Here is a 24,318-nt window from a genome sequence, read left to right as displayed (position 1 = left end):
GTGACTCATCAGAGATGGCTTGCTTTTGGGCCTCCTGATATTTTTCTTCAGGGTGGGGTGTCAGATTTCCTTCGCATTTTTGGACAACAGCCCTCCTGTCCTTTTCCATATTTTTCTGATCTCACAGCCCTCACGCAGAGCCCGCTTTCATACCGGAAGCTAGTCATTGGCAGAAGGTTTAGGGAAGAACAAGGTAAAAAAAAAAAATGAACCAGGGGCCTGGAGAGAGGCCTAAAATGGGGAAATTCGCACTTCAAGAGCTTTCCCTAACCTAGCCCCTCGGAATGACAGCTCTCCTCAGCCAGAAGACTACCTCTCCCGGCAGCCACTGCGCGCTCCACGGACACAGGCTGGCGGACTCCTTGCTCCCCACCTCCGCCAGCACCAGCCAATAGGAATCCCCGGCTTGGGCCTCCGCCCGACCCGGACCACGCGGGAGCAGGGGCAATAAAACTACATTTCCCGATGCACCTGTGCGCACTTCGTGGCCAATTGGCGCCCGGAATTCAGAGGCTAGGGGCGGAGCCGGATGCATGGGCCACCCCATTGGCTAGGGGAAGCTTAGAAGAGCCGGAACCCGGGAGAGAGAGAAGCGAAATGACATTTCCTCTTTAAATAGCTGGAGCCGGGGCCCCGTCGAGAAATGGCCGCGTCGGCAGGTGGGTCGCGTGGTGGCTAGGGAGGTGTGTTGCGGGGGAGGTGGGCCGGGGGCCAGGCTCATGCTGCGAGCTGAGGAGGTGGTGATGCAGAGTCGGAGAGAAGGATGGAGAAGTGGAGAAGGATCAGGGGAAGGAGGATGGATGGCGTGGAGGGCGGTGGGTGGTCCGGCCGAACAAGGATGGGGAGGCCGGGTACCCGTCGCCTCTCCGACCCGTTCGGGAGGCGGTTGAGTGGGCACTGGCGGCCGCCATCCATCGAGCTTCCCTCGTGAGGCTCCTGCCTTCGCTCTGGGCTGTGACATTCCGGCTCTCGGCGGAGTCGCCGCGGACACCTCGCATGTTCTGCTCGCACGGTCCCTCCGCGAGCGCGGCATCGGGCTCGCCGGGCTCCCGGACGAGCAGGCTGGTGTTTGAACTTGCATCGCAGCTCGCTCTCTCCCAGATCCTACCTCGCGCTCCCATTTGGTGGTGTATGTATACATATATCTATTTTTATAGGGGGAAAAAAACAAGCCAAACAAACAAACAAACAAATCCGCGACGCCGTAACTGGCTCCGAACTTCTTGTGGTTGTACGATTTTTCTCCTCCTAGATTTAAGTAAGTCTTCCCCAACACCGAATGGGATTCCATCTTCAGACACAGCCAACGATGCCATGGACCCCTTCCATGCTTGCAGTATTCTTAAGCAACTCAAAATAATGTACGATGAAGGACAGTTGACAGACATTGTAGTGGAAGTGGATCACGGGAAAACATTTTCCTGTCATAGAAACGTTCTTGCTGCAATCAGCCCTTACTTCAGGTATGATGATGGTAGAAACTTCTGTTGATATTTGCACTGAGTTCCCTTTCTCCCTCACTATTGCCCACTTGATTATTATATTGAGATGCGACAGTGAAATGAAACCGATGAGTTTCCTGGAAATAGATAATAGACCCTATTTTATTAAGCCCTTGTTTTTGACTTGATGGATTCTTCCAGAATTCAGGAGGTTGGTTTTTAAGTTAGTGAATATGCTTTTGTTCGTTTGTTTCAGGTAAATGACCAGAAAATCTAGAATTGCGCTGCCCAGTATAGCAGCCACTAGCCACATGTGGCTATTTCAACTCCAATTACTTAAAATTAAATAAAATTAAAAATTCCATTCCTCAGGCATACTAACCACATTTTAAGTGCTCAGTAGCCACATGTAGGTAGCGGCTGCCACATTGTACAGCCCAAATATAGAGCATTTCCATCACTGAAACTTTTATTGGACAGTGCTCATCTAGAACTGTTTTCAAAAATTTATCCATAATGTATGTTTCTTTAATGCATGTAACTTTTTTAGAGTTTAAAACATAATAGCCTGTTCTTTAGTAACAAATTACCATTGGATAGATTGTTTTAATGCCGTGGGGTAAAAGAAATAAAATAATAATGAATATAGTTTCTATGTGCGTTAGGCCTTAGACTAGTGATTATTTCTAAGATATTCAGAAGTATTTTTAAGCTAAGTTTTCATTTTCATTTATATTCATCTTTGTGTATCATAAAACTTTAAAAAGTAAAATTTCAAGACTTGGGTCTCAAGAATAATTTCATACTCTAAGAAAAGATCAGTGATAAGGGCAGTTTCCTGCTTAAGGTTAACTTCTCATTTTGTTTCAAACGCTCACTTTTTTAAGCCTTTCAATATTCAAAAATGGTGCAGGAATGAGAGTGAAATAATTTCTCAGTCACACTCTAAATGTGCTTTTTCCTTTTGAAGGTGCTTCTCTTTATAGGGCATATAGCACTGTAGCGTTCCAGACAGTAGTTTCTCATTCCTCTTTCTCAGAATACTGGGTTAAATATAGTCGCTTCAGTCTAATGCTTGTGATGTAACCATTTAGACTTGCCTAGGGTAGGTCACTGGACTATTAAGTATTAACCGTCATGAGGCAGTGAGCTGGAAATCAAAAAGAAGAAACTCTTGTTCACAGAAGGTATGAAGTTTGGCCTGGTAATGGAAACTGCTGGTGAGATTCACTTATCCAGACTATTCGTTAGATCTCTTTGGGTCATCTATGCATTTAAATCTATGTCACAATTACTATTTATCAGGCTCTGGGCTGAGCTTACTTTACATATATTGCTTTATATAATTTTTGCAATCCTGTCTTTGCACAGTTGTTAGTCCCGTTTTACATGTGAAAAAGCTGAGGCTCAGAAACATTGTGAGCTGACCAAATCATTTGTCTAACGAGTAAGTGTCAGAAGCCAGATTTGATTCCACAGCCAAGCTTCTTAGTCACTATATAGCTTTTAAGGGACAAGAGTGGGTCTTCCTTAAAGTTGCCTTTCAGAGGTTTTTATTGTATATTACATTTGAATAGTAAAAATAAAATTAAGAACCATTGAAACTTCAAAGTGAACATGTTATAACTTACTGAAATTTTATACTCTGGCTTATATTATTTAAATATCAAACTTAATTAAAATGAGTTCTGAAGACCCAGACAAATCTCTTCAAAAGAAGTGTGCTACAATAGATTTTCTTAATTTCCAAGAAGTTTAGGAAATGCTTGGAAAACTTTCTAAAGATAAGATATGTGAATTCAAATAAAGATATTTGACTAGAAAACTTAAGGATTAGGTTCTTATTTCTTGTTAGAGGTTTTTGCACAGAAGTTTCTTGGCACCAGTGCTGCTCCTTATGTGAGATCTAGAAGGTCATACTTAATAGTTTCTAAGTCTTGCATCACTTGTGGAAGAATTAGAATAGTTTGAAATCTGGCATGGCTGTTTCATGATCCCAGTGACTTGTCCGAATTAAAATTTGTATGATTATTAGGAATTTTTTGCTGCTCAGGATTTTGTGTGAGGGTGTGCTCCCACTTTATATAGAGTTTACAGAAAGAATCTATTAGAACAGGAGAACTCATCAAGTGTCACACTGCTCCTGTGTGTAAGACCAGCCTAGTCAAGTCAATAGGAGTTCCCATGTGGTAATGTCCTCCGTTGGGAGTTAATCTGTGCCAAATGAAGGGCTTTATTTTTCTTTTTAATTGGTAGCTGTACAGCTGGGTTTTTCAGCACCTGAATTGAAAACCAGTTCATACCTTGGAACATCGTTTTCAGTCATTAAAAAAACCCCGTGTGATATTGAACTTAAGATTTACATTGTAGAAGTAAAACTAGGGTTCAAAGATGGCTAACCCAGGCAGCAGGCTGAGTCCTTGTGTCTTTCTTTGTAGGCCTCCACTATTTCTCATATATCATTTTTAAATTAATTTCATATGTTTGATGGAGACTTCAAAAATGACTGGAAATCTTGCTATTTAAGGATGTTTTCCATAACATGGCACTTAAAAATAGGAGGGGTCTGGATGTGAATAATCAACTTTATCACCAATATTAGGTCAATTTCTTCAATAGATAGCTATTAAGTATCTTAGGGCACATGGCCATTTTCTCAAAAGGCTTTTAAAGTAGCTTTTGATTTTTCTTTTTTTCCTCCCCAAAGCTCCTGTACATAGTTGTATATTCTGATTGTAGGTTCTTCTTGTTCTTCTGTGTGAGCTGCTGCCACAGCATGGCTACTGACGGACGAGTGGTGTGGTTCCACACCCAGGAGCCAAACCTAAGCCAATGAAGTGGTGCTCGCTGAACTTAACCACTAGGCCATCAGGGCTAGCTCTTGATTAGATTTTTATATTTAATTTGAAGAACAGCCTAGAAAGAAACCTTATAGGAGGGAAAAGAAAGGCAAATGATGTTTGTAAATGACTAATACTTAAATAAAGAGCCAAGCTTTTGGATACTTAATGTTTTGGCCAAGAAAGTCCCATAAATGCAGAGACATTTTAAATCTTAAAAAGATAAAACCAAAAAACCCACCTTGGTCTCAGTGGCGAACGTCTGGGATTTAAAAAACCATTATCTCCAAAGAATTAGTTAATTCTTAAGCTACCCTTTGAAGTAGGCTTTATATTAGCCCTACCATAATCTTTATTTATATACAGAAATAAATAGGTAAAATATGGTAACTGAGAAAATTAAGGATATTTCTTTAAGCAAAGATTTAAAAAATGTCCAAGGATAAGTGAAATGATGTTCTTTATATTCCTTAAAATAATTAAAGAAGCATTCAAAAGATAATAGTTATAAAAAGGAGTAGGTAGAGATGAACTTCTAAAGAGCATATTGTTTCTTCTAAGATGAAGTTTTTAAAGATATATTTTGGGCACAAGTTGCCTTGTAAATTTCCACTGAGACATGAGAAGTTTTACTGGACAGTCTCTGTATGCTAATGTATCACATTGACACCCTCTGCCTACTCTTTAGCTGTCTAACTGGTCTGGTGATTTAAGATCTCAAGTCCCTTAGGCAGCTTGACCAGAAGCTGGATAGCGTCTCCAAGGAACATAAGGTGTCCTGGAATATTCCATGCCACTTTTGGTGTGCTTTAATTAGGTATACTCTCCCTTTCTCAGAGTTGGTACAACATGGACGTCCTGAGAATGCGCTTTTTGAGATTAGCCAAAGTAAATCCTTCCAACTTTTATCTGCATTCAGAATATCAAGAAACACATTAGGAAATATTTTTCACTTTCAGAAGGTTATCTTTGTGGTAACTTTATATTTTGAAAAATTCACCACAATAGTTTTTATTTGTAACGCACATGTAATAGTAAGCAATCTTTCCTTCCTAGATCCATGTTCACTAGCGGCCTTACAGAAAGTACTCAAAAAGAAGTTCGAATAGTCGGTGTTGAAGCTGAATCTATGGATTTAGTGTTGAACTATGCCTACACCTCCAAAGTTGTTCTGACAGAGGCCAATGTTCAAGCCCTGTTCACTGCAGCTAGCATCTTCCAGATTCCTTCCATTCAAGACCAATGTGCTAAGTATATGATCAGTCATTTGGACCCACAAAATTCAATTGGGGTCTTCATCTTTGCTGATCATTATGGTCATCAGGAACTCGGAGATCGATCAAAAGAATACATTCGTAAAAAGTTTCTATGTGTCACCAAAGAACAAGAGTTTCTCCAGTTGACAAAAGACCAACTGATAAGTATACTTGACAGTGATGATTTGAACGTAGACCGAGAAGAGCATGTTTACGAAAGCATTGTAAGATGGTTTGAACACGAACAGAATGAAAGAGAAGTGCACCTTCCAGAAATTTTTGCCAAATGCATACGTTTTCCTCTGATGGAAGATGCTTTTGTAGAGAAAATTCCACCTCAGTTTGCACAGGCTATAGCCAAAAGCTATGTAGAAAAGGGACCATCCAATACCAATGGCTGTACACAGCGACTTGGAATGACTGCGTCTGAAATGATCATATGTTTTGACGCTGCCCACAAACACTCAGGAAAGAAGCAAACAGTGCCTTGTCTAGATATAGTCACAGGAAGAGTGTTTAAACTATGCAAACCACCAAATGATCTAAGAGAAGTTGGGATTCTTGTATCACCGGATAATGACATCTACATTGCAGGAGGGTATAGGCCGAGCAGCAGTGAGGTGTCCATCGACCATAAGGCAGAAAATGATTTCTGGATGTATGACCATTCCACCAACAGGTGGCTGTCCAAACCATCCTTGCTGAGAGCCAGAATAGGCTGCAAACTGGTGTATTGCTGTGGTAAGATGTATGCAATTGGAGGTCGTGTTTACGAAGGTGATGGGAGAAACTCACTAAAATCTGTGGAGTGCTATGACAGCAGAGAAAATCGTTGGACGACTGTTTGCGCAATGCCTGTTGCAATGGAGTTTCATAATGCTGTGGAGTACAAAGAGAAGATCTATGTTTTACAGGGTAGGTACCTAGGTGATTTAGTTTCATGAAAGGGTAACAGGTCAAATTGTAGTTTACTTATTTATACTAAAACAGGTGTTTGTTGCCATTAATTGAGGTATACCTCTGGCTTTCTTATCATAAACTATTTGTTGGCACAATCTGTTCTTTAAAGGACCTATAAAGAAAATAAACTTTTCAATCAAAAAAGGCAGGTATTTTTAAGTTACTAAAGTGATCCTGTAAGATTTTTATATCGTTGAGTTTTGACATCACGTGGAATAAGTATTTTTGAAAACTTTCTTTAATAAATAATAGTTCAGCATTTTGGGAAAACTATTTCAGAGCTGTTTTTAAGACTTTAAACAAGAAAGCAGGCTTGAAACATAACTTTTTTTACTCTTCAATAATATATAATCAAGAGATATTGTAGTGACTACTTTTCTTATGGGACTTTTGGGATTAGTTTAAAAGATAAAAAAGAACAAAGCATCAGCTGAAGTGATACTATTCAGTTGCCAAAGAATTTTGTGTAAGCCTTATGATTACAAAGTTTACAAAACTTAAATACACAGAGTTTGAAATTACAGTCTTAAGATTCTAATTTCACTGCAGTTTATGTTGCCTTCCATAATACATTATTTTCAGTGAAAAACTTTGATGTCACTTTTTTTTTTTACTTTTACCTTTATAAGAGGGACTATCTAACATACTTAGGTTTTTTTTTTTTTTTTTTGACTATTGAAGATCAGTACTCTGGCAAAGATGATACAGTAGAAGTAGAAAGAGTGACCGAGTGAGAGTAAATAAGACATTTGATCCAAAGTTCTGATTTGTGATAATTAATGTTTTCCTTATGTTTGGTTTCTTGCAAGTTTTAGTTGCTTGAATGTTGAAGGCAATGTTGATAATACCAGCATTGTTATTCGTCTTCTGCTTCTTAATTGCTTATATAGAAATATTTTCCTCACACTACTTCAATAAAACAAGGAAAAAGGGGCAACTTCTGTGTAGATACATGTGATTTTTTAGCTCTTATCAAATTATATATTTTTTAATTGTTTTTTGCTCAAATCCGTTATTTGACTTTAAATTTCCTAGAAATGCCTGAATCCGTTTGTTTGAAGTTCAATATAAAATTGATTCTCCAGAAATTAGTAGTAGTAGTAGTAGTCTCTAGTGCCTTATTTTAGTTAAGTAGAAGCACAGGCTTAATTTGGGTTTGTTGGTTTTGGTGAAAACTGGAATATAAGAATGGATGTGTAATCTATTGAGTATGGTTGGATAGGTTATTATCACCCAATATGATGAACTCTCTCTCTCTATTTTGGTCTTATTGGTTAACCAGTTAGTTGATAGAGATAGAATTAATTGTAAGACTCCCAATTGGAAGGTAAAGATTGCGTCTTATTGTAAATATTAAGCAAAGGCACAATGAATTAATAGAACTTCAGAGTTGGAATGAACATTGTTTAATCTGAGGTTGCATTTTATATAAGAGGATCTGAGACTCTGAGGGTTTTCTTAGTTGCCCATCATTGGTTTTAATTTATTAAAGTGGACTTCAGATTTTAAAAATCAACTTTTTTGTGTGTGTCATCTTTCTATAAGAAATTTGTGGAGAGGTGGTACACTTTAGAAAGTTTTAATTCCTATCTTTTTTATTAAGAATTCTGTTACAAGTTAGTGATGTGCAAGCAAAAGCTGGTTTAATAAGCTATTTTAAGGAAAATTGAAATTAAAGCGTCACTATTATCATGTAGACAGTTAAATTTGTAGATAAGAGTAAACCTAGTTCAAAACAGTTTTTAAGGGGAAGCTCAGTTTAGAAGTAGGTATTTCTAATCTAAACAAAGCCTCTTTATATAAATAAACTTGACATGACTAGTTGGAAGCTTCTGTTGTACTATCTGTGGCTTTTGGAGTATCATTAATCTGTTCATAAGGGGTTTCAGATTTTTCTGACAAAGATTTTATACAAATGTTATAATTAGTAAAACTCATAAATCTTCACTAGTTTAATTCTTTCAGACATTTTTATATTGACAGTCTGACTCAGCATACACTTTTATTGTCAAAATAGAAGTGAAAGTGACTCAGAGTCAATGCCATAAACCACATGTGTGTTTTCTATCTTATTAAAACCACGTTTTCCCCTCTTGAACACTTGTCTTTGCATTATAGCGACAGTTAAGGTAAACACGTCCGTGGCCCATGGACAAAAATATGAACGATTCCGTGTACTATCTTCTAATTAAGTAATCACACAAATTTATAGTGGCCTGTTTATGATGAAGCTACATATATATTTGTATCTTCCTGGCTAAGCATTAGTAATAATGCTTTTTTAGAGCTGGCTTAAAATAAATTTTCTGAAATATACAATTGGATAGAATAAATGGAACCAAGCTCTTGACTACTATTCTGCCATCAAGCCAAAGTAACTCCTCACACCTCCCCAGTATGAACATCCAAATTTAGATTGACTATAATATTATGTGTTATGTCATACCATGGAATGAAGAGCTTTTAGGTTATCTTGTAATCTCATATTTGGTGTATCTCTGGAGATTATAAAAGAAATATTTTAGAATGGAAATATTTGGAAAATTATGCTCTTTAGTCTTCAACATAAAACTGAAAAGAGACATGACAATGTACATATTCTTGTTTTCTTTTTTTTTTAGGAGAATTTTTCCTCTTCTATGAGCCTCAAAAAGACTACTGGGGTTTTTTAACCCCCATGACTGTGCCTAGAATCCAGGGCTTAGCGGCTGTATACAAGAACTCTATCTACTACATAGCTGGAACCTGTGGAAATCATCAACGCATGTTTACTGTAGAAGCCTATGATATTGAGCTCAATAAATGGACTCGTAAGAAGGACTTCCCATGTGATGAGTCCATAAATCCGTACCTTAAACTGGTACTTTTCCAGAATAAGCTCCATTTATTTGTTCGAGCTACTCAAGTGACTGTTGAAGAACACGTCTTCAGAACCAGCAGGAAAAATTCCCTTTACCAATATGATGACATCACTGACCAATGGATGAAAGTGTATGAGACCCCGGATCGGCTCTGGGACCTTGGCCGGCATTTTGAATGTGCTGTTGCTAAACTCTATCCTCAGTGTCTTCAGAAAGTCCTTTAATGAGTAGCAGGCCTTAGAGAGCTTACTGGCATCTCCCACTTGAGGAAACTTAGTCTTACAATGATATAAGAAGTGCTGTCAGTATTTAAGAAAGCTGAGAGAGTTTACACTCTACGTGGAAATGGGCGCTCTTAAAGATTACAACAAAGGGAGGGATTTCTTTTCATCCTTGTGGTGTTTTCATTTCATTGAGCAAAAGGTAACAAAGTGCAATTATCAGCATTTTTTTTTTCTGGTATAAAAGTAATCATATCATTCTAGAAGTTTGTGATAAGTAGTCTCTAAGATACCAGATGAATTGACAACTATGCACTCTTATAAGAGCAGTTAGGGTATTATTGGTTAGGGACATCCCAACTAGTTTGATGTGACTTGTTATTTTAAATACGGGTAAAAATCTGAGGCAATATCACTAGGACTTTAGCTGTGACCTCTCCGACACAGAGAAGTACGAACTTAGATCCTCATTCTTAATATATATATTTGCGTACCATTTTCAAGTGTACTGAGCTTTAAATGTGTTCTGTTATTAGAGTAGATAGAAGGAAAAACCAGTCTCAGAAAAAGCTTTTGGTCTGATTGTTTCATATTTCCCATGGAACTTTAAGTTAAGCTAAAGTTTTAAAGTAGCAGTTTTCTGTTAAGTTTTTCACGTGCTAACACTGTCTCATTTTTAACAATCTCGAAAAGGCCTCAAATTCACAGGTGGCTGGTGCTAGTATAAGTTAATTCATGTGTTTAGCTAGATAGATTTAAATTGTCTGAGCCTGTGCTTACCTTTTAAATTGGTATGTTAGTTTTGTGGCCATAGAATTTTACCTGTTGAACTCTTGTGATTTCACAAGATCTCTACTTATGGAATAGCAAGATATGGCCACTTATTGGTCTAACTGGATCACTCGCAGAGTAGTGAGAACATTATACTCAGTTTGCACTAACACAGGCCATTTTGTTGCCTGACCTCCTTTTCCATCCTCTACCTGTCAAGTCATTATCGGTACAGTGAAAGGTAATTTATTTCTCTTCTGCACAGAGCATAATGTGAAGTTGTACACCTTCTTTTAAAATTCTATTTTCCGGAAACATAAAACTCCTGCAGTGGTCTAATTTAATGGTTTTTAAGTTACATATGACAATTAAAACCTCATTTTCTGTTTTCATTTTTTGCACTTAACAGTGATGAATATTTTTACATTAAAAAGCTTGTTCTAGCTGAAGGTGATTGAGAAGGAAAAGAGTGAGTGAAAAGAACCATAGCATTATAAATCACTTTTCATATTTAACTGGTGAGTTTCTAACAATCAGTTAGGAATATTAACGTGAAGACAAACCAAGTCATTTGTAACACGTAAGGCAGATATTTGGATGAGTAACTTATTTTTTTACTATGCCTAGAATAATTGCTAAAGGAATAAGTATAGCACAGAATCTGTCCCGGACTAGAACATTTTGATTCTCTTAAAGAAGGCGAACTGGCATAGTTTGTGTTAAAACTCTTGCACCAATTGTAATGTGATACTGTGACACCAATTTAAAACATTGCCTCTTCACATCACATACCTCGTTTTTCAGAAACTTTCCAAACTGCTTGTCCTAGACCTCTACAAGTAGGGAATGTTTTCTGAAGCAGAATTTAAAGTGGACAGCATTTACAGAATGAACATTTTAAAATCTAGTTTTGGGAAGCTAGATGTGTGGTTTCTTCTTATTGACCTTGATAGTGTGTCTATCATCTCTTTATAACTCTGTTAACAAATAGCCTATTTTTTCTCCCCAGTTTTTCTCTATCTTCTGTTTTCTTTCTCTTGAGTTTTTTTGAAGCATCTTTACAGTGTTGCATTGCAGAGGGGAGGAAAAAACAAAAATAACTAACTTTTGCAAGAGATGTTCATGTAATTTATTTTTGAAAGCTTTGTTGAATATCTAAGATTTCCTGCCACTTCCTGACAATCTTCTGTATTTATTTAGAAAAATGTGTTACTTGAAAACATGACTAGGACATTGTGTTAGTAATTTCATGTGCCGGATGATATATAGGAGTACAACGTACTGTGGGTAATGCTACAGTAGATTTATTCTGTTGATCTGCACAACAGTTGATCCTTTTGCTATAACAATTTATATTGAGGGTGTGATCTAAGTATAGCGTGTCAAAGCCAAGGTTTAGAATTTGCTACGAGAGTAGAATATATATTGAATTTTGTATGAAGAACTATTTGTTTATATAACTGGGATATTTTGCCACTTTTAAAATGATTTCAGAAGAAGTCCTAGAAGACTAAGATTAGTAATCTGTGTGGGTATGTGTTTAGATATTTAAGGTACATTTGCATAGTATGATGCGAATATAAGTAAAAGGCACAATGGGTACTAAAGAATTAAAATATAGGTCTACCATATGCCAGTCCCACTTCACCTTTATTTTTGCATTTGAAGAATGTATGTAGCACTTTCCTATATGTTTTTTACACATTGAAACTGGACTTGATATAACTATGCTATAGGAAAGTAGAAATTGTATTCTTGATTTCCCATCTTTGTTTTTTTGTTATCGTACAAAGTTGATGCTTAAGCATTAAGCTGATTTCATTGGTGCATGAGAAAAAGTGGATGTGATCTGCCAGGAATCAGATTCCCTATGTGAAGCAGTTTAAAATGGCATTCAATGTTCAGTGCTCAGGTATGTAGTAAGTACTGTAGTCCTTTGGGGGCAAATGTGTAGATATTTTTAAACATTTTGCCATAATTGCACAATTTTTTGCATTTTTACCTGATGGCATTGTTTCTTATAATAATAAAACCTTTTCTGATTGAAAACTTCTGTTGTTGTAAATTGACCTCTGACTAGTGAGTTTTGTAGAATTAAAATTTGGAGGAAATCATGAAATACCTTATGTCCTAGTGGAATGAAATGAGATTTTAATCTGTCAAATATTGGGCCTCTGGTACAAAATGAACTAGTTAACATCACCTTATGTAATGCTCTTTGAATTCTAAAGCAGGCTCACTTATATTGGTAATTCCTTTGTTCCTTTTCTTCTGGCTTACACTTTTGTTATTCCATGCCTCTCTCTCCCACTTCATAGCTAATCCATCAGGAAATCCTGTTGCCTCTTCTTTCAAAATATATCTAGACTCAGACCACATACTACTTGCACCACCATCACCCTAGTCTAAACTAGCCTACTTTGTGTGCCTTCTATCACCCTTGACCCCTTGTAATCTATTCTATTCTCTGCACAGTAGCCAGAGTGATCCTGTTAAAACATAAGTCAGATTACATCCCTCTTCTGCTCAGACCCCTCCAGTGGCTTCCCGTCTGCCTTCATATGAGAGCCAGACTCCTTCCTTACGTGATCTACACCTCCCAACCCTACCTTTTGGACCTCATTGTCATTCCATGAGCTCACTCTATTCCAGCCACACTAACTGCTGTTCTCAAACATGCCAAGCACCTCCAACATCAGGGTCTTTGCCCTTGCTGTGTCTCTTGCCAAGGATGTCCTGACAACTCACTTACTTTATTCAAGTCTATTAAAATTCCAGAAAGGCCTTCCCTGACCACTTTCTGTAAGACAGAACACCTTCCTTCCAGCTGCACCTCCACCCATACCACCTATCGTTTCCTACTTCATTTTTCTTCTATCTTCCCATTGAAATGTAAGCTGCACCAAGGCAAGGAATTTGTTATTTGTTATGCACCTCACATCAGTGCCTAGCACATGGTAGGCACTCACTTAATGTTTGTAAGAAGAAATGAACTTTCAGTTAAGTCTTAGAGCACTCTGAGAAGTGGTAGGACCAGTACTGTCGGCTCTGTTTCATCAGATAGAAAACACAAAGACCAAGTGCATTGCTGAAGGTCATTCAACTGGAGAGTCTCATCTGGGATTAGAACCAAGATTTCCACTTTCACCTCAACCTTGTTGCTGCATGCTACATTTGCTCCAAACAAAACTGATAGAAAAGAGAGATGCTCTGTATTTTGTTCTTAATTTTAGACTCCTGCCTTTTCCCCCAACATTATTTAAAATATTGACTGTAATTTGTAACTGTGATTGATTCTCAACAAGAAAGTGGCTGAGGTAGGAAACACCTTCTCTTTGTCGCCCCACCCGCACCCCTCCAACATTATATCATTGTTGTAATGTGTTGTAATGTGTGATATACCCCTGTTATGAGTTCTGTCCCGTGGATAAGTTGAAGAAAAACAAGAAGACAAGGGTTAAGGAATACTGATTTAGAGCAGTTATTTTGGTTCTTGAGTGAACTTAAAATGACTTGCTGTTTTAAAGTCTTGGTTGCTTGTCTGTTTTTTTTTTTTTTTTTAAAGATTTTATTATTTCCTTTTTCTCCCCAAAGCCCCCCGGTACATAGTTGTATATTCTTTGTTGTGGGTTCTTCTAGTTGTGGCATGTGGGACGCCGCCTCAGCGTGGTCTGATGAGCAGTGCCATGTCCGCGCCCAGGATTCGAACCAACGAAACACTGGGCTGCCTGCAGCGGAGCGCGCGAACTTAACCACTCGGCCACGGGGCCAGCCCCGCTTGTCTGTTTTTTTAATTGAAAAATTATTTGCAGACACAAAAATTAAAAATAAGTGGTCTAGTATCTCTAACTCTTCATTAGAATGTTTTGAATAACACCACCTGGTTTTTTTGAAGTGAAATGTGGAAATCTTTTTAATGGATTTGAGCAGGGAAAAGAGTATTTTCCCTCTATTTTATGCTTTGAGGATATGGTAGAGGTTCTTGACCTGGAACTTTGGTAGAGTTTAAATGGTTTTCAATAGTAAACATGAACAGATGGCATTAATTACCACCACTTCTAGGAAGTATCCAGTTGATGTGTCCGTAATTCTCATTCTCCACATTTCAGTTTGACTACATATGTTTCTAGGAGAAGATCCCAGAGCCTAGAAAGCTAGGCATGTGGCTCGTGGGTCAGCTCATTTTCCTCCCTCTCTTGGTAACCTGCTTTAGCCCAGTTTACTGTGTGTACACTTAAGGGAGCTACTCTACACGTTTTCACAGGTGAACCAATATGGCTGCCATGCCAGAGGCAAAGTGTGGACTTTCTGGTCTCAGAGAAAACATTTGGAGATTTAAATTACTATTCCCTAAGGCAAAATTTTAATCGATGAAAATGTAAAGTATTTCATGACTGCTGAGGGGGGCACAGTCCAGTATGACTTAGGTAACCATAGACACAATATATACTCCCACCTTTCAATCACGTATTTTAAAATGTTAAAATGATAAAAAACATGTAATGAATTTCCCACTAGCCACCACCTCTATTATTTAAACTCAACTTACTTGAAAACTCTGCTATTAGGCTTTTTGGATCTCATTGAGATGCCAATCCAGTGATCCTACTACTTTTTCCACTACCCATGAGCCCCTACTGGGGACCTTTTCTGAACTTTTAGCCAACTGAAATTCCATGATCCATTCAAAATAATGTCATTTAACGTTTCCTCAGTTCCCTTGCCTCTCTTTACTACTGCTGTACCTGCCTGACAAAACCCCAGCCCTGAAAGATGCCAGCTATGAGCTTTCTCTGTGCCTGGCCCTGAGTAGCAGAATATTTCTGGAGAAATCCCGAGTTCAAGCTGCCGCAATTTAAAGTGATATATCTCCCTTGGGTTCTCAACACTGTGTAGCAATTCTTAGCTTTTTTTCAAACTGTCATCTCTTTTATCCCTCTTGCTTCTTAGCTCTTTAACTTTCTTTACGATGTGTTGAGATAGAAGCCTTTATATAGGCACTCCCTCATCTCTCCACTATCTACCCGGATTTTTTTGCTCTTCCTCTTACAATGGAGGAAGTGTGTTGTCTCTACCCCCGATTTCATGTGCCCCGGCTCCCATGCACTCACTCCTCAAGGCCCCTTGCTTACTCTTCCAACCTTCTCCAGTGCCACTTTCCCCCTTCCTGCCTATTCTTTAGATACACTGGCTGTTGCAGATCTTTTGGGCATTCCTCCCATATACCCCTGGCACTCACTATTCCCATGCATATTGACCTTTATGGCTTCCACTTGCAACTACCTGCAATTCTTGTTGGCTGCGCGCCCTGCTTGTTCCACTGTAAGGCAGGCTGAAAGTGCCAGAGAGTTAACACCCCCGAGGAGCAGCTTTCAGCTAATTCCTGACGCTAGTTGGTTGATAAAGACCCCAGCTTCTCCCACAGCTGGGATAAGTGAGGCAAGTTCTACATTGTCTCCTTGAGTTCCCCAGTGTGAATGAGTCCTGGTTGCCCATAATACTACTGCTTGATAACCGCACCTTTCCTGATTCACTTTCCTCCTCTCCTACCAATGCTTTTTGGGACCCCCCCCCCCCCCAATGAACTACTTGCACTCTCCTTGTATTCAAATCCTTATTGAGGATTGGCTTCTGCAGGAACCCAACCTAAGACGCAGCCATTTTTTCAACTCCCCAAGTCTCCTAAATTATGAATTTGGCTCATGCTGTTTCCTGTACCTGGAAACTTCTTCCCCTCACCTCCCTTCTTTGCATGATTATTTCATTCTCATCTTTCAGGTTAAAAGAGATCTTCCCTGACAATCCTAGCTAAATATATGCCTCTGTCCTGCTTCGTCTCACCATCTGAAGTGATTTTTTCTCCTCAACTTTTTCCTGTTTCCTTAGTAAACAGGAGGTTCCATGAGGGAAGGGCCCGGTCTGTTTGTTATGTGATATGTCCCCAGTACCTGGACAAGTGCCTAGCATATAATGGTTTTGTTTTAAATAAACTTTTAATTTCAAAATAGTTTTAATTTACAGAGAAGTTGTGAAGATAGTATAGAGAGTTCCCATACATCCCACACTGTTTCCCCTATTATTAACATCTTATATTAATGGGCCAATATTGATTCATTATTATTAACTAATGTCTATGCTTTATTAAGAAATCAGTTTTTACCTGATATCCTATTTATATCCCAGGATCCCGTCCAGCATATACAACATTGAATTGTCATGTCTCCTTAGGCTTCTTTTGACTGTGACAATTTAAGAAAAATTAAATATTTTATTTTACCTTCATCTGTTCTTTCTCTGACACTGTTCATTTCTTTATGTAGCTCTAAGTTTATGACCTATATCACCTTACCAGCTTATGAAGAACTTCTTTTAACATTGCATGCAGGGCAGGTCTGCAGGTGACTAAATTTCTTCAGATTTTGTTTGTCTGAGAAAGTCTTTGTTTATTCTTCACTTTTTTTTTTTTTAATTCAGATAGGCAGGATAGACTCATAATCTTTTTCTTTTGCAGGGGAAGTTTCGCCCTAAGCTAACATCTGCTGCCAATCTTCCTCCTTTTTTGCTCCTTTTTCCCCACCAAAGCCCCAGTACATAGTTGTGTATAGTTGTAAGCTCTTCTGGTTCTTTTGTGTGAGCCACTGGCACAGCATGGCTACTGACAGATGGGTGGTGTGGTTCCACACCCAGGAACCAAACACTGGCCTCTGAAGCAGAGCATGCTAAACTGTAAGTGTTAGACCATCAGGGCTGGCTCATCCCTCACTTTCTAAGGATAACTTTACTGGACTAGAATTCTAGGTTGGTGGGGTTTTTTGTTTCAATCTTTTGAACATTTTCTTCCACTCTCTTATTGTTTGCATAGCTTCCAAAGAGAAGTATTGTGTAATTCTTATTCTTGTTCTCCCATAAGTAAGGTGTATTTTACATCTGGTTTCTTTCAAGATTTTCTCCTCTTTTGTTTTCTACAGTTTGAATATAATATGCCTAGGTGAAGTTTTTTGGTATTCATTTTGCTTGGTGTCCTCTGAGCTTCCTAGATCTATAGTTTGGTGTCTGTCATTCATTTTGAAAAATTCTCAGCCATTATTACTTCAAATATTTCTTCTACTGCTTTCTCTTTTCCTCTCCTTCTTGTATTCCAATTATGCAAGTGTTATACCTTTTGTAATTGTCCCACAGTTCTTGGCTATTCTATTCCACTGTTTTCATCTGTTTTTCTTTTTTTATGTCATTTTGCAAAGTTTCTATGGATATGTATTCCAGTTTTTCCTCAGCCATGTCCAGTCTACCGATGATTCCATCAAAACCATTTTTCAGGGCCAGCCCTGTGGCTGAGTGGTTGAGTTGGTGCACTCCACTTTGGTGGCCTGGGGTTTCACTGGTACAGATCCTGGGCACAAACCTAGCACCACTCATCAGGCGATGCTTAGGCAGCATCTCACATGGCACAGCCAGAAGCACTCACAACCAGAATATACAACTATGTACTGGGGGACTTTGGGGAGAAGAAGAAGAAAAAAATTAGCCCCTTGTTTACTCTTCCTGCCTTCTTCAGTGCCACTTTCCCCCTTCCTGTCTATTCTTTAGATACATTGGCTGTTGCAGATCTCGTGGGCACTCTCCCATATACCCTTGGCACTCACTATTCCCGTGCATATTGACCTTTATGGCTTCCTGCAATTCTTGTTGGCTGTGGGCCCTGCTTGTTCCACTGTAAGGCATGCTAGTCCACACTCAGCCTCCAGCATTCATCAAAATTGCCATTGAAGCGTACTTATTAGTTTATGGCTCTTGAGACTTCTGGTCCAGATAAACAGATTTTGACTGTAACTGTCTGGATTCACCTGCACTCCAGATTTTAGGGTGACTGTTTGCCTTGCAATCTAATTTCTCTAGTGAGTCTGAGAAAAGTCATTGATTCTCAGTTTGAACAGCTTTTACTTGGTGGACGTTTGAGAGTGACCACTTCCAAGCTCTTTACACTTCAGTGCTGAATCTGAAAGTGCCTATAATAAGCTTCTAATATATATTTGTATACTAAGTGAAAGAGTTATTCTTTACTCCATATGTAAATATTTTATGCCCTCTTTTATATGTGTGATCTATTTCACAATAAAAAATAAGTTAAAAAGTCTCACTTTATAAAACATGTTCACACACAGTCATATTTAGTATCTTTAGTTTGTAATTTATACCATGATGGAATTATTTAACATATAGTTCAGTGATTGCTGACTCTCAAATTACTAATAACCCAGCTTTTCAGGATCAAATTAAAGTTATATGATATAATTTAATTAAAATCTTTGATCATTTTGAGATATATTTCTATCATACTATTAAAACTAAACTGAACATTACAATGTAATCATTTTAAATTATCCTTATCAAGTATATACAGAACATTTTCTATTGGTTACTTTGCTAGAAATAAATGGGATTTAATAGATCCTTTCTTCCTTTCCTCTTCCACAAATACATGCACAACTGTATGATTTGGTAAAAACAAACAAGCAAAAAACTAGACATAAGTATTAACAAATAGAAAATGTGTAATATATTTTCTAAGTATTTTATATTGGTCTTATAAACAGGAATTATAGTGTTTTTGGTAATTATAGGCAGATTACTTAAACACTCAGAGCTTCAGTTTTCTTCTATATAAGGAGGGCAAATAATATGATCCACTTTATAGAGTTTTTGTGAGGACCAAATAAGCATGAAAGACTCTTATCACAGTGCCTGGAACATAATGAACACTCCATAAATGTTCACTGTTGTTAGTATTATTAACGACTATACTGCTGACTTTTCGATATACTTAAAACAGTCTTAGTAGAACGGTGGTTCCTTAATAGCTAATCTGAGCTAGACGCTACGGAGAAGGGGAGCCGTTTGGACTCTCATTAATGAGACTGTGCTCATAAGCCTCGCATGAAAACAATTTTCACAGTTTTACAGTCACACAGTTCTCACTTTCATTTCTGCACTGTGCATTTCTAAAGGATTAAAATTAAACAAATAGTACTTAAAGCAATTTATACAAGGCTCGTAACCCATCTGCAAAATAGAAATAAGGGATTTTATTGTTGTTGTTTCTTTGTTTTTAACAACTGAAAAGAACCCGTCCTTAGAGGTTATCTTGTCCTCAGTTCTCATTTAGAGATAAGGATCTAACAGAGTTCAGCTCACATAGTTCAGTTCTGGAACACATGTGATTCCAAAGATCCTTTAAGGATAAAAAAATAAGGTCAAAACACCTTATACCAACGCTGAGATTAGGATGTCTGAGACCTATCCATAAGTCAGGAGGCCAAAGTTCAGTTTTTAAGATCATATGCCAAGAGGAACCTGTACAACACAAGAAAGAATTCCCTTGTAATCAGTGAGCATCTGAGAAGCAAGCAATCCATGGATGTTCTCTGAAAAATGGTCTAAAGTTCAAGAGTTAGGTCAAGGTCAGCATAGGACTTATGTGTCTAGCATCTATAGTGCTGGTTTTAGTTGAATTTGAGTGAATGGATGTATTAGCTCAAACATACAGTGTAAAATGAGACGAAAAAATAGCTAAGAACAAAATCTGAGAAATTCAGTGGAAGGGGCAGAAGAAAGGCAACTGAGAAGTTATCAGAGGAGAAAGGGACCCATGAAGGAGAGGTACTGCGGGAGAGAATTTCAACAATGAGGCCCAGACAATAAAGGAAATGCAGACTCAAAAGAGGCTCCTGGATCTGGTACTTTAAAGATTGGAGACAATGGTGCAATTTCAGCAGAGTGCTAGGGATGGAAATCAAATAGCTGTGAATTAAGATGCAGGTCAAAGGTGTGAATGGGTGTGAGTGGGTAAAGGTGCCAGCACTCTACCCAGGAAGCCTGGACGTGGGAAGACTTCGAGGCGTGTAGGCCCTGGAGACGAGGAATTAAAACAAATCAGAGCACTCAATGCCTTTTCAATAAAAATAGGAAATGTCAATGCACAAAGTCATAGCGTATCCCATTTCTAGACTATTCCCAGTGGAGAGTTCTATAGTACCCCTGTTCTCCCTCAAAGTAATGAAAACTGGAAAGACATGGACACACACAAACCCAAAGGCAAAGAGTCTGGACTGATGAAAGACAAACCCCTAGAAATGGGAGCAGAGTGAAAAAAGACAGAGAAAAATACTGACCCAAAGAGAAATAGACCCACTTTTGTGGCCTCTCACTTTTCTGCAAGAGACTGCTAATGTTAACAGTTTTTTAACTTCTTGCTACTTTGCCCCACAGGCAGGATGAAATTCAGTTAAGAGCCAAATCTGATTCCCACCCCTGACCCAAAACATCTGGTTTGTGATAAGTACTAGAATATCCTGTGTTTTCTAAAGTATGCGGTGGGTGTGGTGATGGTAGAAGTCACAGGCAGGAGAATAGATGACCTAATCAGAGCATGCATACGTGAAGGTGGGGAGGAGCCGGGTCCTTTTAGGGGGTGTTTGTATAGCTAGAGAGGCCAGGGAGAAGGTATCCAGCACTAGGGCGGCCCTCAAGGAATGGGGAGTTTCCTGGATCTCAACCCCAGGTAGTACAGTATGTGCTTGCAGCATTTGGTCCTGGGACAATTGTAGTCCACAGCTTATAAAACCACAGTGGAACTATGGCTGGGAGTAGGAGAAAGAGGGAAGCAATATGGGCATGTGGATATATACTTTATAGTCATACGTAAATATGATATATAGCAAAACATGTGCATCTATATATGTATGTCCCTCTTGAAGGTTTCTAAGAGATGGCTATGGTTTTCTCTTAAACCTACATTTCACTATTCCAAAAATAAAATACTAGTCATACTTTACTGGGCACTGAGCTGTACAAGTTTGATTTGCTCTTCAGTATGACAAACTCTATATATTCAGTCTGCATATTCTATTTATCATACTTGTATATGACAATAACCTCCTACATGGAAAATATTTTAACATTTATGAGCCACTGGCTAATATCTTATTCTTGCATGACACTTTCTACCTTCTGAAATGCTTCGTATATGTTATCTTTTTAGATCCTACTCCTGGTCCTGCTGCCATCTGTTGCTTCCTCCGTTTTCACCGTTGAGGAAACAAAGAAATTGAAAGGGAATTGTTAAACTTAGGGGGTCGAACATAGCCGTAAATAATGAAAGTATACATATTAAATTCTTCCCAGTCCCCAGTAAGTGGGGACCCAGGAGGATGGCCCCAGTGGTTTATTCAAAAACAGAGTATGTTGGTGCGAGGACTGCAGACAGTTGGAAGAGAAGCTAGTGTGGGATGTAAACAGAGTGAGCTCACTTTTGGAAGAGCTGAGTTTCAAGTGACAGAGGGATAACTATGTATAGATTGCTGTGCAGAGAAACAGCCAGGATGGGCGTGGAGACAGGAAACTGAACAAAGGTGATAGGTCAGGCGAAGATGTGGATTTGGCAGTCACCCAAATCCTGATGAGAGCTCGAAGCCTGGAGGCGTGTGAGTGTTCACGGAGGGAATGTGGAGAGAAGGGCGCTGGTGAAGGCCAAGGCTTGGAGGGCCCACGTGAGGCGCAGGGAAGGGGAGAGCCTTTCTAAGGAGCCAAGAACAGAGAGGTCCTGAGAGAACCAGGAATATAGCACTGAGAAAGCAAAGAGGCCACAGTGTCAAGTGAAAGCTAGGTATTCAGTAGGACGATGACCCTGAAACGATTCCTCAGAATTCAGTAAAACCTTTTCTTCATTAGTTCACTGTTCGGTGTAAGTTTTAAATTCTGACTCTGAAAAATTGTTTATTTGTATGGAATAACCAGATGATTTAACAAATTGGAGCATCTCATTCCCTAATCAGTCTGGCTCAGAGGAACTTAACTGTTTTTCAATGAATGTTGCCTGATGGTCCTCTCACACCTCTGCACCTTCACTCAGTACCTGGTCCTCTTCTGCCCCTGCTTGGATTTGAAGCTCCCGAGAGCAAGGACCAGTGTGCACTTAACCTCGAGTGTACACCGAGCACCGAGTGGGGTGCCTGGCAGACGGGAGTTCCTCAACTATTTGATGAACGGACGCATGAATGTCGCTCTTCTACTTACCATGGGTTTCTCTTTCCTCTCTGGGACTTTCAGACTCCACATTCCCCCATTGTTTGGAAAGATACATTTTCAGGCTTAGCAGTGATTGGCAAACATTTTCATATGGGGCTTGGCATTTAACATCCGGAAAAGTTGTGAAATCAATTTGCTGCAGATAAAGATGGACAGATGGAAATATCTGGTGCTTTTCTACACATGTGCAATATACATAATGAGATCATTGCTTATTGTGCTGCACTTGAACTCTGTTTTACCAGATTTTAGCAAGAAGTATTTTCTTTTGTTTTGGAGCAGGAGCACTCGGGTGGAAATACTGCCTCCTGACTGAAAAGACGAGTGAGTACAGACTATTTATCCAGATAAAGTGTTTCACACATTTTTCCCAAAGGCTTACCAAATCTCTTGGGAGAATTTAGATTTCCCTTTCATTCAAACAATGGTACAGTTGCACTGATTCCATCTATTTTGTCATGTTGTATGTGGTGGAGGAGGGTAAAGAAAAAATAAAATGAACAGAGCTGGGAGAAGGGGAGGGGAGCTAATAATTTTTAGTTACATGTGGAAGCTCATCTTGGAAACTAAAGAATCTGTGTGCAGCATCAAGCAGGTTGCAAAACTTGGTTATTGTAACTCAGATAAATGTGGGATAATAATTTCATTATTTTCAATATTATCCAATCAGGCCATCCTTCTGGATCCCCACTCACTGGGGAGTGGGAAGAAATTAACAAAATGTCCACTTTCATTTAAAGTTAAGTTTGATCCAACAAATTTAACAATCCCTTTTCAGGAGCTTTCAATTTCTTGGATAAACACACCCAGTTTTACCTCTATCTGACCAGACTGTCTCACAAATCATTGGCCTATGTCCCAGGTTGGTGTGGGGGCAGCCCAGGGGATAATATTGTCCAGGATTCTAAACAAGGATGAAGGATGAGCTCTTCTCTTGATGTTGCTGACACATCTCTCACACATCCTCTCTTCTCTTTGAGAGGGAAATAACGATGCAGTCATCTTGACGATGCGGTTCTTTGCCTTCCTGTATACTTCTCAACACTATCTCTTTCCTCCTAGAGCTATCTTACAGAAACCTCTATGTTCCAGTTGAATAAGCCTGGCACTTGGTAATGTGAAAGTAAGTGGTATAGGAATGGAGAACTTTCTCTCAAGAGAGAAGCTGAGCTTGCAAAATTATTTTCTTGCTGCATAATCCTATTTTGCATGCCATAGAAAGTATTGCTCTATTCTTTGTCTCTGCAGTCTTTCTGTAAAAAATTCTAGCCATCTGTAGAAGATAATTAACTCCTAAGGGCCAGGAAAAAATTCTTGAATGGCAAAAGAAAAAATATTACCTGAATTTAAATACATATTCTTAAGTTTTTTCCTAAATGCCCATCAGATCTTCCTCTCTCTCTCTCTCTCTCTCTCTCTCTCTTTCCTGGAGACCTCAACAAAGCATCCCAAATTTTGCCACTTTTAGTCCCCAAAGCCCACTACACATTGTCATTTCAGAACTCTTCCTGCTTTATTGTGTTGGATTTACAATTCCTCTCTCTTGACCTCTGCCTAATTTTAAATGAGCACATTTTCTAGTATCTATACTACTATTTATGTTTACTCTGAACCTAGCCTTTCCCAGGAAAATTTCTAAAAGTGCAAGGAAGTAAGTGGGAGAGAAGAGAAGCAGTGCCAACTTTGCATGTGCCAACCAAGTCAGCTGAGCAGAGGTAAAGCAACACTGAATTACTGAAAGATTTGTGACAAAGGAAGTCACTCTAGCCTCCTGCTAACCCCAAATTGAAGAATGCTAGAAACTGAGGAATGATAATACTTCCAGGACAGAAGACACAGACAATTTGATAAGAAAGTATTTAAAAACAACATATCCAAATTAA

The 24,318-nt window shown here is 38.8% G+C and overlaps 1 protein-coding gene across 4 annotated transcripts; it reads left to right on the top strand.

Moving 5' to 3' along the window:
• Positions 1-416: 416 nt before the first annotated feature.
• KBTBD8 (kelch repeat and BTB domain containing 8) lies at positions 417-12,400 on the top strand. 4 transcript variants are annotated; one of them, XM_008524016.2, is made up of 4 exons: positions 417-659; positions 1,253-1,463; positions 5,339-6,453; positions 9,120-12,400. In XM_008524016.2, the coding sequence occupies exons 1-4, from the start codon at positions 644-646 to the stop codon at positions 9,581-9,583; spliced, it is 1,806 nt and encodes a 601-aa protein (XP_008522238.2). In that variant the 5' UTR covers positions 417-643; the 3' UTR covers positions 9,584-12,400. The 4 variants fall into 4 exon arrangements, with proteins under 4 accessions (XP_008522238.2, XP_008522239.2, XP_070432962.1 ...); XM_008524017.2 differs by lacking the exon at positions 1,253-1,463 and having other exon boundaries at positions 476-659; XM_070576861.1 differs by lacking the exons at positions 417-659; positions 1,253-1,463 and adding an exon at positions 2,525-2,629.
• The last annotated feature ends 11,918 nt before the right edge of the window (positions 12,401-24,318 follow it).

The sequence above is a fragment of the Equus przewalskii genome, chromosome 15, assembly GCF_037783145.1.
Source record: "Equus przewalskii isolate Varuska chromosome 15, EquPr2, whole genome shotgun sequence".
Taxonomy (NCBI): domain Eukaryota; kingdom Metazoa; phylum Chordata; class Mammalia; order Perissodactyla; family Equidae; genus Equus; species Equus przewalskii.
Note: the sequence above shows the minus strand (reverse complement) of the source record. Positions and strands in the feature narration are given on the sequence as shown.

What these genes read in the sequence shown, in the direction of transcription:
- KBTBD8 (XM_008524016.2), top strand. An exon ending in GCAATCAGCCCTTACTTCAG is followed by an intron (nt 1,464 to 5,338) that starts GTATGATGATGG and finishes TTTCCTTCCTAG; the next exon opens with ATCCATGTTCACTAGCGGCC. An exon ending in GAAGATCTATGTTTTACAGG is followed by an intron (nt 6,454 to 9,119) that starts GTAGGTACCTAG and finishes TTTTTTTTTTAG; the next exon opens with GAGAATTTTTCCTCTTCTAT.